The following is a 16,769-nucleotide window of genomic DNA, read 5'->3' as shown; positions in this document are numbered from 1 at the left end:
CCAGCAGGCTGGAGGCCTTCCTGCTCACTTTAGACCCACACCTGCAGGCTGGAGGCTTCCCTGCTCACTTTAGTCCCTCACCTGCAGGCTGGAGGCCTCCCTGCTCACTTTAGACCCTCACCTGCAGGCTGGAGGCTTCCCTGCTCACTTTAGACCCTCACCTGCAGGCTGGAGGCTTCCCTGCTCACTTTAGACCCTCACCTGTAGGCTGGAGGCCTCCCTGCTCACTTTAGACCCTCACCTGCAGGCTGGAGGCCTCCCTGCTCACTTTAGACCCTCACCTGCAGGCTGGAGGCCTCCCTGCTCACTTTAGACCAGCCACGGCCCTGGATGAAGCACAGCAGCCTGCGGCCAGTGTTCGAGAAGAACAACTGTGGGCATCGGAAAAACTGAACTCCTAAATGTGTTTGCCTGCTACATTTGGTGATGAATTTTAATCATGTAAGACTAAACAAGTAATTTAACTTAATATATGAATAACTTCATCAAATACGTCAATAAATTAAGTTTGAAATAATATAACATGTTACTGATATTGTAAGATTGCAAATTCGGTGCTGGCTATAATAGAGATTCTCATCATGAAGTTAAATTTTAATTAAATCCCTAAACAGTAAAATGTAATTTCAGATGGGATTATGTGGATTAGAAATTCTTAAGAAATCATTAGTTATATAAGAAAAACTTTTGAAACGTCAGAGTACACATGTTATGAAATTCGAAGATAATTAAATATCAGGAGTAAACTCCGTAGAGTTTAGTTTGGAGGTTCAGGCAGAAAGGCAGATAATGAAATTCGGCTTATGAAGGTTTAGAAAAAGACTATAAGCCATTTAATGATTGACAAAAAAGAAATTTGTCAGAAATTTAGATACAAATTTACATAATTAAACTAATTTAATAGCAAACCGTTATACAATACGGCCAGTGATGCGCACAATTCTCCGAGAGCTAAATAAATAAATTCATGCTATGCAAAATTTCCTAGAAATTTACGAAAGACATTAATATAATTGTTATTAGAATGCTTCCAACTTTATATTATAAGAAATAATCTGAAAATGAGGAGCATATATAAGGAATAAATACAAATTTGATCCCTAATAATATAGGCGTAATCAAAACTCGTTTATGGGTAATTTAATCACACAATATAATACAATTATAAATTAAAATTGAATTATATGTTTGTATTTCACATGCATGCTGAGCACAGCAGTATTACTCGCTAATTTATAGCCAAATTTTGTTCAATTCAGTTTTTTATGAAAAGATTTTAGTTCGCTTACAAAGTGTTTTCTAAATCACGACCGACGACAGAGTTTATTGGAAAATTAATAAAAAACTCAGAATGATTCTAATAAAATAGTTGCATAGTAAGAGCCGCTGATACAAATATATTACCGATTTATTTTTAATTCACATCCAAACTGTTGCTTCGAGGCATGACTTTTGGGAACTCAAATTAGTGAATAGTTTGAAAAGTCTTACACTTTCATCTCTACATTATATAATATGTATATTATATTTTAGATATTATGACAAAACTCCAAATACATCTTTATTTTTTAAAAAGCTTTCATTCAGCTTCTTTAATATACAAACATTAGTAGTTATTCAGGTTCTTCAGGTTCTTAAAAATTCAGGTTCTTAAAAATATCAGGTCAATCCTCTTCCTGTCTCATATTTCCAGCAGTGACAGGGAATTGGAATACATACTGATCAACGGAAAGCCACTCCTGTCGGCGGGTTTTTACATGTGATGTGAAATCGCACAGTTCAAAAAATGCCAATGAAATAAATGAAAAACCTCAATGATAATCCTAGAACAAATCCTGCATCGCTAATCACGATGCAAAGAGTTTAGTTTTTATTTAAACTGTAATTAACTAACTTCGTGGCACCGTTTGTTTCTTGTTCAAACGTATTTTTGGGAGGCTGATCTTTTAATATATTTTTTATTATGAAATTTTGAACAAATTTAATGCATGAAACTTTTTACTTTACATTACATACTCTCTCGTTCATGCAGAATTGAATTCATTTTAATTTCAAAATGATTGCATGTAAAACGTTGATTTTACGTAAATGAATCAATGCTGAAAAAATGAAGAGTACAATAATGAAAGTTTTGCACCTACGCCACGTGTATTGTTTGGACTATTTTTTTATATCTCGAACATTTATCTCCACCTCAGCAACATCTTACGCCGTGCAACATTCAAGGATTTTTTCCGGAATAAGATTTATTGTTCCATTTCTTCGAGCACTCAATGTCTGGCCTGAAAAAAGTATTCTATGTGCATACAAATACAAAAATAAAGCAGAATGAGACTGTTGATTTTTTTTGCAGGAAAACGCCAGCAGGCGTTGAGTTTCTGCAAACCAGATTGATTGATCTGCGTATATTCTCAGAATGAATATCCGTTATTGCTATATATAAGATTTTTTTTCTTCTACTGATGGAGCAAGCACGTTTCTTTTCAATTTTATTTGTTGAAGGAATTGTGATTTATTATCAAAATGCTAATAATTTTGATGCTGATTTTTAGAAATTTCGCCTTTTGTTCGAGAACATTTGTATTTAGTATATTTCATAAATGTTTTCATTTTATTTTTTATATAAATCAAAAATCAAAATTATCAGTAGATACGAAACTATGTATCTCCCGTAACTTGTGACCAATTAAAACGTAGTTTTGCAGAATGCAGTTCAACATAAAATAAAATAGTTACACCACAAAGTTTGCTGAGAGTGTAGTTTTGAGAGTGAAGTTGTCTAATTCATAGAACTTCATCGTTTGCATGTTCTGAGCCAGAAAAAGGTTTTATCATTCAGTTTTTATCAAAATAGTAAACTAAATTAAATACATAATAATAAGCGATTCTTAGGACATGATTGTAGGTCTTCAGATGAAAAAATGCAGTAAAATAGATGTGAAGATGTGAACAATCTTACTTCATGCTTGCACTTGATGGCAGAAACGTATGGAGAGGCCAAACCTTTTTCAGGGCAGAAAATTGTCTTCAATAATCGGCTTACCATAATCGCCAACGCATGTTTCATGATTAATCAGGAATCGCAGGGATGCGTTTTCCAATAAAAATGGTATTGTCGATACGACCGTATTCTTTATGTTACTGCCAAAATAAGGCTGATTTCGTGCCGCGACCTGCCGTCACCGGTGGCTGAAAGCAACGTACTGCCAAGGCGCCGGTGCCGTGCAATGTAGATGCAGACGGGCGTTGGCGTGGCTCTATTAACGGCACTGAATCGGTCGTTTCGGACTGAAGATTGTTATGCTGCCGTAATTAGTGCCAGAGCATATTTTTTGGGGATGGTATTCCAAGCCAGACCTCACCTTACGGCAGATGATGTAGGCCCACGGGTCAATTATTTGGTTGAGGGAAGCGAGTCTGATGGCCACAATGTCGGGGTAGTGATCTGCCCGAGACTTATGGGGCCAAACTTGGTTCAGGAAAATCCGCAGCTGGAATAAATTATTTACCGTGACGTTTAATCAATTATGTACATTTTCATCATCAGTGACAGATATCCAAACCGAATCGTGAATGTTAGAGAATTTCCCATGGTATGCAAATAGCCACTGTAAATGATATTTGCAGTAATTCTAGTGAAGCGTTAACGCACAAAAATTATTAAAGGAAGCAGAAAAGAAACGACAAATGATAATGCGTGGAGCACTGTGACAGTTGTTACTTAGAGGTATTGTGGTAATTTTTGAAATCGCGGAGAAATGCACGCAGCCCTGAATATGGTTGAAAAACAGCATGGTTGGTTGACTCACGTCAAGAGGTAGCCAAGAGACGATGAAGACTACGGTGATAACAACGAGCACCAGCACCATCTGGATCTCGAGTTCCCGCTGTCGGTAGCTGCGGTTGCTGTAGAGGTGCTGCGAGTTCATGGGCTCCCGCAGTCGAGTCATGCGCGTTCTGATCAGGGTTCCTGTCGAGCAGCCATGGGTGTAAATCCTTCAAATTATTTACATAAATCCAGGGAATCATTAAAAGTGTGAGATTATATTTGACGGGTACGGAATATCAGGCCAAATTGATTATAATCCTATCCAAACGTTCTAATTAGGTCGGTTAAGCGTTAATTTAAAACGAGAAAGTCTGTTAACCGGAACACAAGTTTGAGGCGACATCAAGCGATGTGAGGAAATATCTCAGTTCGTAATGTAGATGCAGAAAGGCGGCTGATGGTCGTAAATTGGTTCGATGTGGATATTCCAGTGAATAAAACGGCTCGCAATATTTTAAAGAGCAGGATAATTGAATGAAAAGGGATTTTGGCACCGTTTTCTAGCGAATTTTCTCATTTATGGAAAAAAGGCGCTATTGTGCTCGCCACGTCCGTCTGTCCGTCTGTCTGTCTGTCTGTCTGTCCGTCCGTCTGTCTGTCCGTCCGTGACTTCACGTTTGAGTCGACGAGAAAATGCGCTCTCTGTCACTCACTGCAGTGAGTACTGAGTTATATTTTTTAGATTTATGTGCGACGAAATTTGCCCTATTCCTAAAAAAATCTGTAATTATAAGAAACCTGTAACGGGTATGAGATCCAATCGGCAATATGACGTTAGATATTCTTTAAAAGTTCTTCGAATATAGGAGATTATAATTAGGGTATTAATTTTCTAATTGAAATATTAAGAGAAAGAAAGTAAGGAGATACAAATAATAATTAAGTGTGTTATTTAAGCGGCAAAAAAGCATGACAAAAATATTCGAGAAGAAAATTATGAATACTGTTAAGTAGTAAGAAAAAAATGTCTGATGGGTGTATCTACAAGTGAAACGCCGATATAATGATTAACAATCCAGAAGCTATTATAAAAATAGTAATTTTTGTAAATGGCATCATTATGCATCAAATGCCTGCATGATGACATCGACAATCATCACTACCGTTAGCATGTCACTCTTACCATTACTTAGGCACTCCATAATTAGATTTTGATTGGAAATGACCAGCAGTTTAACTCTGGCTAGATGAAAATTGTAGAATATACCCCGCATCATGTCAATTGTCATAGTTTTAAGTTGTGAAGATGCATTTTACTCTTCATTTGATGCAATATTATGGCCCAATTACTTATTTTGTTTTCAAGATTTTGTTGAATATTTCCGGGATGGCATAATGCGTGAAATTATAAGTTAGGCAGACAATAGATAAGATAATTTAAAAAAAATTTATGAATTTTCGAGCAATTTTTTTAATATGAGATTTCCATTTAATTTATTTGCACAAGGAATAAACGGCAACTCACCGGCCAGCAGCGGCTCGCTGCGACGATATCGCTTCCGTAAGAGTGACACTGACAGAGAAGATAGGCGTGAAGATATGAGTGATATATGCGTTCAATTAATCCTCTACTGACAGAGAAGACAGGCGTGAAGATATGAGTGATATATGCGTAAAATTAATCCTCTACTGACAGAGAAGATAGGCGTGAAGATATGAGTGATATAGATCGCGCTGATGCAGGAGGTTCAGGCGATAAAGTCACATTCTGTAAGGGCAGGCAAGATGCTATAGATCGCGCTGATGCAGGAGACTTAGGTGATAAAGTCACATTCTGTAAGGGCAAGCGCGAGACTATAGAACACGCTGATGCAGGAGGTTCAGGTGATAAAGTCACATTCTGCAAAGGCAAGCGCGAGGCCATAGATCGCGCTGATGCAGGCGGCTCAGAGGATAATGTGTGGCACGCGCCACAGGTGAAGATCGTAAATTTCAAACGAGTCCGTCGTGGGCCAAAGTTATGCCAGTGTTAGTGTAAATATTGGGCAGAGGAGAGCAGGTGGTCAGCTGGAGCAGAGCTTTAAGTGTTCTATTTATAGCAGTGTGAACAAGGTACAGGTGACGTGTGTAGTGTAGCGCTATTTCGAATGAGGTATTTTGAGACCGAGCAGGAAACTGAGTTACACCGATGTAAATTGAGATACATAGAGGGAAATTTAGGTACATCGAGGAGAGTTGAGTTACATCGAGGGAAATTGAGGTACATCTAAGGAAATTGAGGTACAGTGAGGGAAATTGAGGTACATCGAGGGAAATTAAGTTCCCCCGAGGGAAATTGAGGTAAATCGAGTGAAATTGAGCTAAATCGAGGGAAATTGAGTTACACCGAGGAAAATTGAGCTAAATTGGAAGAAATTGAGCAAAACCGTGGGAAATTGAGCTAAATCGAGGGAAACTGAGTTACATCTAAGGAAATTGAGGTACATCGAGAGAAATTGATGTATACCGAGGGAAACTGAGTTACATTGAGGTAAATTAAGTAAAACCGAGGGAAATGGCGTTACATCAAGGGAATTAGTTTGTGACAGAAAAGGAAATCGATAATATTAATCGTTGACAGAACAAGAAATTGAGAAACTTCAAGGGAATTTGTTGGCGTCTGATTAATATGACTCATGAATCTCTAAATAAAAGGGAAAAAATTATAATAGTGTGCATAGAACTCAATTCCATTTAAAACATAAATTAATATTGAGAGGCTCATAAAATGCAAAGAAAAGCTTTACGACTTATTACAATAATTCAAGCAGATTTAGAATAATTATAAATTTAAGGTGGATATGCTTAAACATCTTAGTAGGAGGTTAATATTCGCGCATCCAACATGTGATCAGATCTGATGCTCAAGTGATAAAATATCACAAGCATAGAGTAATGTGATGTACTGGCTGCTGTGATTGGCTAATATGATTCAATCTGAAGAACAAGTTTAGAAGAAAAACAGCACGTGCATCGAATAATGTGATGTACTGGCTGCTGTGATTGGCTAATATGATTCAATCTGAAGAACAAGTTTAGAAGAAAAACAGCACGTGCATCGAATAATGCGATGTACTGGCTGCTGTGATTGGCTAATATGATTCAATCTGAAGAACAAGTTTAGAAGAAAAACAGCACGTGCATCGAGTAATGCGATGTACTGGCTGCTGTGATTGGCTAACATGATTCAATCTGAAGAACAAGTTTAGAAGAAAAATAGCACGTGCATCGAGTAATGCGATGTACTGGCTGCTATGATTGGCTAATATGATTCAATCTGAAGAACAAGTTTAGAAGAAAAACAGCACGTGCATCGAGTAATGCGATGTACTGGCTGCTGTGATTGGCTAACATGATTCAATCTGAAGAACAAGTTTAGAAGAAAAATAGCACGTGCATCGAGTAATGCGATGTACTGGCTGCTATGATTGGCTAATATGATCCAATCTGAAGAACAAGTTTGGAAGAAAAACAGCACGTGCATCGAGTAATGCGATGTACTGGCTGCTGTGACTGGGCATAAAGAATTTAATGCTCGTCGGCGACACGCTCTGATAATTTGGCACCAGGTTTTATAGATCAGAAGGTTAATGGACAGATGAGCTTGTCTTGCGCGAGCTCGAATATCAACGCGGTCGATTAAATAAAATATTGATGACGTCAAAAGGTACATCGTTATTCATGAGAATAAAATATACCAGTTACTTGAATATAAAGATATTATAAAATTATTTCGCGTATCACACTAGGTTAAATATCTGGAATATTATTTATAAAAATAATTACGTTAAATAATTTGTTAATAATAATATCAATATTTCAGGACCTTAACTGAATTTTCATAGTATTACAATCTTTGGAAGTATTGTATTTGAAAACATTGTGGATTGCAAATCATTCGATAATCAAAAAAAGTCGAAGCATTTGCATTAAATCTACCATGTGCCCAAGAATAAGCATTTTGAGTTGACTCTAAATCCGAAGACATACCAAATTTATCGCATCTTGTCACAGAAGCTAAGCGATGCCTGTAGGATATCGTCAGTTAGACTACAATACATTTATATTGTAATTTTTTATTGTTTTTTATACAGTAAAAAATGTTAAACACGTTTGAACTACATATATAGGAACCTACCAATAACAGCGAAGTTGCAGTAGACGATGGTGACGATGCACAGGACGTGTATGCTGCCGTACAGGTTGGTGAAGACGATGTGTTGCACCGGAGATTCGTCCCACAGGACGTGTGTGTTGACGAAGCACCAGGACCCGGGGTATTGTAGGGCATACTGGCCTACCCCGAACAGAGGCATGGCGCACAGCAGCACGCCGAACAGCCAGATGCCCAGCAGCAGCAGTCTGCAGAGGGTATATGGCGAGAAAATCATGGAGACTGCAGAGGGTATATGGTGAGAAATTCGTGAAGTCTGCAGAGCGTATATGGTGAGAAATTCATGAAGTCTGCAGAGGGTATATGGTGAGAAGTTCATGAAGTCTGCAGAGCGTATATGGTGAGAAATTCATGAAGTCTGCAGAGGGTATATGGTGAGAAATTCATGAAGTCTGCAAAGGGTATATGGTGAGAAATTCATGAAGTCTGCAGAGCGTATATGGTGAGAAATTTGTGAAGTCTGCAGAGGATATCAGGCGAGAAATTCATGAAGTCAGCAGAGGGTATAAGGTGAGAAATTCATGAAGTCTGCAGAGGATATAAGGTGAGAAATTCATGAAGTCTGCAGAGGGTATAAGGTGAGAAATTCATGAAGTCTGCAGAGGGTATAAGGCGAGAAATTCATGAAGTCTACAGGGGGTATAAGGTGAGAAATTCATGTAGTCTGCAGAGGATATAAGGCGAGAAATTCATGAAGTCTGCAGAGGGTATAAGGCGAGAAATTCAGTCTGCAGAGGGTATAAGGTGAGAAATTCATGAAGTCTGCAGAGGGTATGAGGTGAGAAATTCATGAAGTCTGCAGAGGGTATAAGGTGAGAAATTCATGAAGTCTGCAGAGGGTATGAGGTGAGAAATTTATGAAGTCTGCAGTGGGTATATGGTGAGAAATTCGTGAAGTCTGAAGGGCGTGTAAGGTGAAAAATTCGTGAAGTCTGCAGAGCGTATATGGTGAGAAATTCATGAAGTCTGAAGGGCATGTAAGGTGAGAAATTCATGGAGACTGCAGAGCGTATATGGAGAGAAATTCACGAAGTATGCAGAACACAAAAAACGATAAATTTATTAAGTCTGCATAATAATGAAGACTAGAAATTTATGAAGTCTGCAGAACACACAAACGAGAAATTTAGGAAGTCTGCAGAAAACACAAACGAGAAATTTATGAAGTCTGCAGAAAACACAAAATGGGAAATTTATGAAGTCTGCAGAAAACACAAAACGGGAAATTTATGAAGTCTGCAGAAAACACAAATGAGAAATTTATGAAGTCTGAAGAACAAGCAAAACGAAAAATTTATGAAGTCTGAAGGACATGCAAAACGAGAAATTTATGAAGTCTGAAGAACACGCAAAACGAGAAATGAATGAAGTCTGAAGAACACGCAAAATAATAAATTTATGAAGTCTGAAGAACACACAAAACGAGAAATTTATGAAGTCTGAAGAACACGCAAAACGAGAAATTTATGAAGTCTGAAGAACACGCAAATTGAGAAATTTATGAAGTCTGAAGAACACGCAAAACGAGAAATTTATGAAGTCTGAAGAACACACAAAATGATAAATTTATGAAGTCTGCAGAACAAACAGGAAAAGGTGTTCATAGAGTCTGCTGAGTGATATGTGAGTAGGTAGTAACAGGCTTGGGGGTTACCTGGCACGTGACGTGGTGACGTGCTTGCTGTAATAGTAGCCGTGACGTATGCCGATGTATCGCTCCACCGCCATGGCAGAGACCATGCAGTGCGTCACCAGGCCGATCGTCATCATCGTGAAGCCGTGAAGGTTGCATGCTTCTTTCTGGCCGTCAAAATTTAATAATACTTTTCTATAATTAATACTTTTATATTAAATAATTAATTTTTATATGTTATTTAACCAGAATAATTTAGTTATATGTTAAAGCAGCATAGAGATTAATATCTCCTCAGCCATGTGTGATTAATTAAACACACAGAATTTTTCAATGAAAAAGTTCATTTTAATTTTCATCAATTTTTAATTTTTCGGATCAATTTTCAACCACCGCATCAATACAATGAAGAGCGCAAAAACGTAATAATAATTAACAAACATTTATTCTAAATAAAATAAAATCTTTTTTCAGCCTTGGAAGGTAAAGTTTTATTAGATACTTAATAATTTACCTAATTGCCCATATAACGTAGCAATAATATTTGAAGCACAACAATTGAGGCCTCATCGAGCACCAACTAATGAGCGCTCAGTTAACAAACTTTTACAGGCAAATTCGTCCAAAAAAAGATTGATTTTATATATATTTATTCTGTAATAATTTAGTGCGCCGATATTCGTCAGTTCATCGAGTGCCTTTCAATGCGGAAGTTTTCCCATTAATGGAAAACTGAAATTTTATGCTTTGACCCATTGCACCAGGCGATAGAAATAAAAAATTTCAGCAAAAATAATAATTAGGCTTTAAGTGATTTTGAAACTGCATGGCAACCAAGTTATTTTTTTCTTGTACTATACAGCGAACATATACATCTAGTTCATTATAATGAACCATTATTAAAAATATGCGTCGCTGAATAAATGTTTCCATGCAGAAACCTCTTTTAACTAGCTTGCAATTGGTCTCAATAACATTCAATCTATTGCAAAAAAATTAAATTAAAAATGCTGTTAGATAGAATCATTTCATCTCTCTAAAAGAGCTAATATTTCCAATGCTTTATAGTACATTAGTCTGCACAGGGCGATAGACTATCGCGCAATATAAACGCATTTACAGTTCACATAAATACACATTCTGCTCTTATGGCGCGTGCTGATCATGTTGGTACATGATAATAAAAAAATTAAAAAAGGAGCAGGTTTCTTGCAGCGATTTCATTTGTGCCAGATTTCGTGCAGGCATAAATTCGATAGAACCGAGACAAGCGCTAACAATAGTTTTATAAAAATTTGCATTTGCAGGGAAACCGAGCTGGTCCGGGCGACGATCACGAGGCTCAAGCGAGGATGTTACTTGATTGCTCCTTCAGCTTTTTGCAAAAGAGTTTCTCACACAATCATAGACTTGGAACTCGGAACTTATTCAGAAAACAATCCTCGGTGATGAAGAGCTCGTAAGTGGCACTTATCAGACGCTTCTCAGTGAAGAAAGAACCAGGGTTTAAAAAACACCGATAGTTTCTGATTCGATGCGGATGCAACGACTTTTGAAGGCTGGTTATGGAGCTCAATGAATCAATTTTTCTTCAGTGTAGCACTTCATCAATAAATGAAACACTATTGAACGAATGAAATATCTTTTATTAACTGTGAAATGGCTATTTAAATTTGCTTAAGACTCTAAATGAATAAATGTAAACCACGCTTTATCATGAAAGACTTCACTGCAGAAGGTTAATCGTACATTTAAACTAGTAACTTTGGTTTAAGCTCAGCAAGTCTTTCTCTAACTCTCTTGATACGCATGCCAAGATAGCTGATGTCCGGGCTTAGGGCTCCAGAATTTAGGTCAGCAGCCAGCAGCCGTGCATACAGAAACAGCCGGTGGCCACAACACAAGTTCCAGTCTTGAGCTGGAGTCAGAATTAATAGGAGAGTCTGACCTCTTGTCCGGGGAACAGTTGAGGCAATTCTGCTTCATAACGTCGAAGAGATCGAGCAGCTGTGCCGGCGTTTAGCTTAAACGGAGTCGGCGATTGGCCTTCGTACCGGCGTAGATACGCTACTTTAGTGTCGTGCGTTTAATCAACTTCTGCTCTCTAGCTGCGTTGAATAAACTTTAGTGCCATGCGTTGAAAACAATATAGTACAGTCCGTTTAATAAGTTCATGTTGTGCGTTGAAAAATTTACTTTGAGCGTTGCAGCAACTTTAATGCCGTGCGTCATAGTCCGCTATAAATTTAAATAAAAATCATATCCGTATTGAATATATTAGCCGATAGCCATTCTCTTTACCGTTAGTCCATTGTACGTTAGAAAAATTAGATAATATATTGAATAGTTGCAGCTTCATATGTGATCTTGAAGATATTAATAAAATTTTACGAAACAAAGAATTTTTTTAATTTATTATTTATGAACTAGATTATTTAGTTCAGTGTATTTTCATTAATAATTATTCTAAGTTTATATTATAATGACAGATTAAGTTTCATATATCCAGCACTTCCCGGCCATGATTCAGTGAATTCAGCACAGTTCCCCCCCCCCCCCCGCCAAGCCAGTCACCAAGCACGTAACAAAGATGGTGGCGGGCGGGATTGTTCCTGATATATATACGACAGTAAATAATTGATTGATATAATAATTGAGGTTAAAAACAACCATTATCCAACACAGTGCTCACCCCGCCAAGCCAGTGGCCGTGCACGTAAGCCAAGATGGCAGCGGGTGTGGTTGTCAACTTTCCGATGAGGTCCGTCCAGAGCAGCGTCGACAGCATCACGTAGAACACAGTCCTGTTCTGCTGCTTCGAGCGCCGGTGTAGATAATTCAGAGCCCACACTTGTCCTGTTGTGGTGCAGGAAATTAGGAACGGACGGTAATAAATAAAAGATTACGATTATATATTTTACAACACAGCAAATGCTATTTTGCAGCCAAGAAATTCGGTGAAGTAAATTCAGGGCCCACACTTGTCCTGTTGTGGTGCAGGAAATTGGGAACGAACGGTAATAAATAAAAGGATTACAATAATATATTTTACAAAACAGCAAATGCTATTTTGCTTGAACGAAATTCGGTGAAGTAAATTCAGGGCCGACACTTGTCCTGTTGTGGTTAGTGAAATTAGGAAGGGACGGTAATAAGTAAAAGATTTGATTATAAGAATATCTTTTACAACGCAGTAAATGCAATTTTGCTGCCACGAAATTCGGTGAAGTAAATTCAGGGCCGACACTTGTCCTGTTATGACATAGAACAATGAAGTTGTTACGGGAATAAGTAGAACACTTGATTGTAGAGCATAACAGTTTTGTTACAATGATAAGTACAGTGAATTGTTACGGGGATAATTAGAACATTTGATTGTAGAGCATAACAGTGCACTGGTCAGTTAAATGGCATAGGAAAGAAAAATTGTTGTTAATATTTTACTGAAGGTATATGTTGTAGAACAGAACGCACGCTATTCTTCTGCTTCGAGTGCCGGTGCAGGTAATTTAGGGCCAAAATTTGAGCTGTGATGGCGCAGAAAAATAGAGTTGTTACGGTAATAACCATAAGATTTGATTGTATTATACAACGCTGTATTATATATTGCTTCATTGAAAGCCGGTATAGGTAATGAAGGCATCAATAGTTACAAGGACGGATCAGAAAGTCGTCACGGTAATTAGGAAAGCATAAGATTGCAGAAGTGCATATTGTACAACATATCGCACATTATATTCCCATGTTATGGAAGCCGATGAATATGTACTTCAGTCGGAATACTTGCCAGGCGTTTAAAAAAACGCAAAAATGTGTCGTTAGAAAAAGAACTGTTCACTGAAACAGCACAAATAATTTATTCTGGAATTTTATTTACTAGGCTTCAACAGCTCATATATATCGCGCTGAATTATATTACTCATAAACAAAAATGCCAATGTTGTTTGACTCTCTTAATTAACTTTATTACTAAATGAATTCAAATAGTGACACAAATTGAGAAATGACAATACTAAACATCTGCCGTCGAGTATATATAATTTTTGATAAATACAACTGACAAATTACTTATGATAAAAATGACAGAGACATATAAGGTCGGTCCACAAAAATTATAAGGCCGGTCCACAGTAATTTACACAACGATTTGTCTTCACAGTTCAAAACGTTGCAGATAAAACGTTGCGTGTGGACGGGAAAACTGCGCAGTTTTGAAGCCGGCGGGAAGACTGCACAGTTGCAGCGATATCTGAGCTACAGAGCATAGATTTCGGTGACCTGCGCAGATAAGTCGGAACGTGTAGACGGTAGCACAGTTTTCCGTTTCAATCTGTTCCCAGTTTCATTTAGTCTGGCGACAATGGCGGACCTTCCGCAATGTTCTCGGGAATTTCTCTAGGAATTTATTAATCGATCCGAAAATTGTCCTTGCATTTGGCGAGTAAAATCCAAGGACTATAGTAACAGGGACAAAAAGGTGGAGGCAAATGAGAGTTTAGTAGAAAAATTAAAAGTAATCGATGAAAGAGCAAACAGAGAAACAGTTGTAGAAAATAATAATTTGAGGAGTGTTTATCGCAGGGAATTGGGAAAAAGTAATAAATTGATTCGATTATGAGCTTGAGGTTCATCATGTAATTCGCGCAGTAATGTGATATGGGAAAAATCCTGCATTTTTAGAAGCCACTTCTGCAACCACTTTGAACGCCGGTTACTTCTGTGACGTTCCAATCTTTTTTTAACAAGGTGCAATACCAAAATTGGCGATGTTGCACATCAAAATTGGCTATGTTGCTCATGCAGCTATGGCGATGTTGCACAAAACTGAGCAAACTACACAGATAAGTCGGCACCGTGTGGACGCTATAAAAATTGCAACGATTTCATTCCGCAGACAAATCGTTTTGCAAAACAGAGTGCACTTAGAGAAATGAGTGAGAATTTGTTCACATTGCGATGCACTTATGCTCTTGTGTGAGTCATCCTTACCCAGTTAGTCCTGGCAAAAGCGGTGTAGCTGTGCTACGTCTGCTCTCTATTCGTTCTGTGGCAAGGAAATGTGTATTTGGACAATATTACTCACCGATTTTTCTGAGTGTGTGGATCGGCCTTAAATAGTGTAATCCAGTAAATTTTTGTAACTTTAATTTCTACCGACAAAAGTTTAGAATATAAGATCGCCGCGTTCCAGGGTGTCCCGGGGTAAAAAATCATCACCAATGCGTCATAAAACGAACACCGAAGCGAGACTTGCATTATAAACGCGGTCGTAAATTTCCACACAATTTCTTGGGTCACGAAGCAAAAGTTTTGTTTTAGTGTCGATAAAAAGCACAATTAAGAACGCCTGTAAACACAGAAGGGCATGTAACTGTGGACCAAAAACCACTTCCATACCGTGATAAGATCTGCCGCGTATTTACTTGCTGAATAATTAAAATTCAAAGTAAAATTGAAAAATATACACCTAACTTGAACAGATTTCAATATTGATAATCGGAATAACCACGATAAATAATAACAATTATATCGGCTGCACCGGAGAAGGCTATTTGCAATTGCATGGATAATATCATGAAACTATTAGCTATTAAAATTCACCAGCTCCATTGAATAGTTCCATCGAAAAAATGACGTTGGATTATTTATTAAGTTTCACTCTAGACCTTCAAAGCATCTCGTGCATGCGCTCCAATTCTAAATAAAAATTTGTTGGTTTCCAGGGAAATATTTTCTTCAAATTTCAAATGCGCCGAGATCCATTAATTTGATAGGAATTCATCTCAATTCATGGAGTGATCTTGCGTCCCCAGTTGCGTCGATAGAATACTTCCTGGTTCACAGTTGAGAAGAACGTCTCTCCCAAGAGTTGGATGATTAAAGGACTTCGAGACTAATGAACTCTCTACAGGAGCTATTGCATTGATAAGATTGAATGTTCCGAGTGGCAGAGATTAATTGAGTGGTGAAGTTGTTTATCTGCGTTGCCACACTCTTCCGGCGTCAGAGCAAAATGAAATGAACGAGGCAAAAGTCACTATTATAAGCCAATCCATTTGTTGGCGCTAAATGCAATGTGCAGGCCGCAGGAAGAGAAGAGCTGAGTTTACAGTCTGCGTTTCAGAAGATGACAGATGATGGACAGAGTGTCGCAGCAAAAAAATCTCAAATTTCAGTGATTCATGTGGACAAAGAAAAAACAGATAATATAATAATGGAAATTGATATTTCAATACTTAAGCAAATAAACAAATTTGAAAAAATCCTGGAGATAATCCTTTCAAAAATTGGAGGGATGACTGCCCTTATAAAGTGATTAATAGAATGTATCATATTTTTACTATGTTATTGAATAAAAATATTGTTTTTTTTGTCAATGCAGCAATGAGATGATTGTTAAGAATATCCACTATCAGCAAGAATTTTGTGCATCTTATCTAGCATTTATTATCTGAGACTAATAGCAAGAACGTCAACGTTAATTTAATTTAACCTAAAATCATGCGTATCGCTGGCAAGCAGAATTTCCAAGCCTTCATAGAGTGTGGAGGTTGAGCTGCGGCTCAAGCCAGCGCGACAAGCCATGCCACTTTGATCGCTTCTGTGCATAAGATCTTGCCGGTGTATTTGGTGAAAAAATTAAGCTCTAGATTACATGAGCATGATATCGCATGCGTTGAAAATCATCTCATAAATCCACAGCTATAAGTACATCAGGAAAAAAAGTTTATTAAACCCTGTATGGTTTTCTAAGTGAGTTGTTCATAACTATCATGAAACTTTGAACACTTAAAATTTACATATTCTTGGAAAAATTCTATATTCACATATATTTTCAGGATTCATTCTTATTATGAAATTTAAGTTTAAGAGCGAGCAGAAATTTAATATCCTGCCTAATGTGGTCTTGTTATTTGCTTTAAGAGCGCATGACGAGCAAATCTTGCTATATATTGCGTCGCTGAGGCAGTCGACCAATCAGAGACTTTCTTCCTGAAAGAAATTGCATTCAGAAGACACTACGACACGAAAAAGAATTTATATCATAAGTTTGAGATCACTTTAATGATGCATCATTTATGGCTTAAATCGCAAATTAGCCAGGAACTCGGGAGCAAAGAAATGCTAAATAAATTAATCTCTGAAGATGCAGA

At 37.5% G+C, this 16,769-nt stretch overlaps 1 protein-coding gene across 1 annotated transcript in view; it reads right to left on the bottom strand.

Moving 5' to 3' along the window:
- Positions 1-69: 69 nt before the first annotated feature.
- Positions 70-16,769, bottom strand: part of LOC125178714 (prostaglandin E2 receptor EP4 subtype-like) — a 46,079-nt gene continuing 29,379 nt past the window's right edge. The window contains exons 3-8 of the mRNA XM_047883117.1: positions 12,308-12,471; positions 9,637-9,782; positions 7,947-8,170; positions 3,810-3,970; positions 3,363-3,491; positions 70-371 (exon numbers count right to left, since the gene is read on the bottom strand). Coding sequence (XP_047739073.1) covers positions 270-371; positions 3,363-3,491; positions 3,810-3,970; positions 7,947-8,170; positions 9,637-9,782; positions 12,308-12,471 — 926 coding nt within the window. The 3' untranslated portion in view covers positions 70-269. The remainder of the gene's footprint in view (positions 372-3,362; positions 3,492-3,809; positions 3,971-7,946; positions 8,171-9,636; positions 9,783-12,307; positions 12,472-16,769) is intronic.

The sequence above is a fragment of the Hyalella azteca genome, unplaced genomic scaffold (genome assembly GCF_000764305.2).
Source record: "Hyalella azteca isolate HAZT.00-mixed unplaced genomic scaffold, Hazt_2.0.2 contig12030, whole genome shotgun sequence".
Classification (NCBI taxonomy): Eukaryota; Metazoa; Arthropoda; class Malacostraca; order Amphipoda; family Hyalellidae; genus Hyalella; species Hyalella azteca.
The sequence above is the reverse complement of the archived record's forward strand: the minus strand, read 5'-3'. Positions and strand labels throughout refer to the sequence as shown.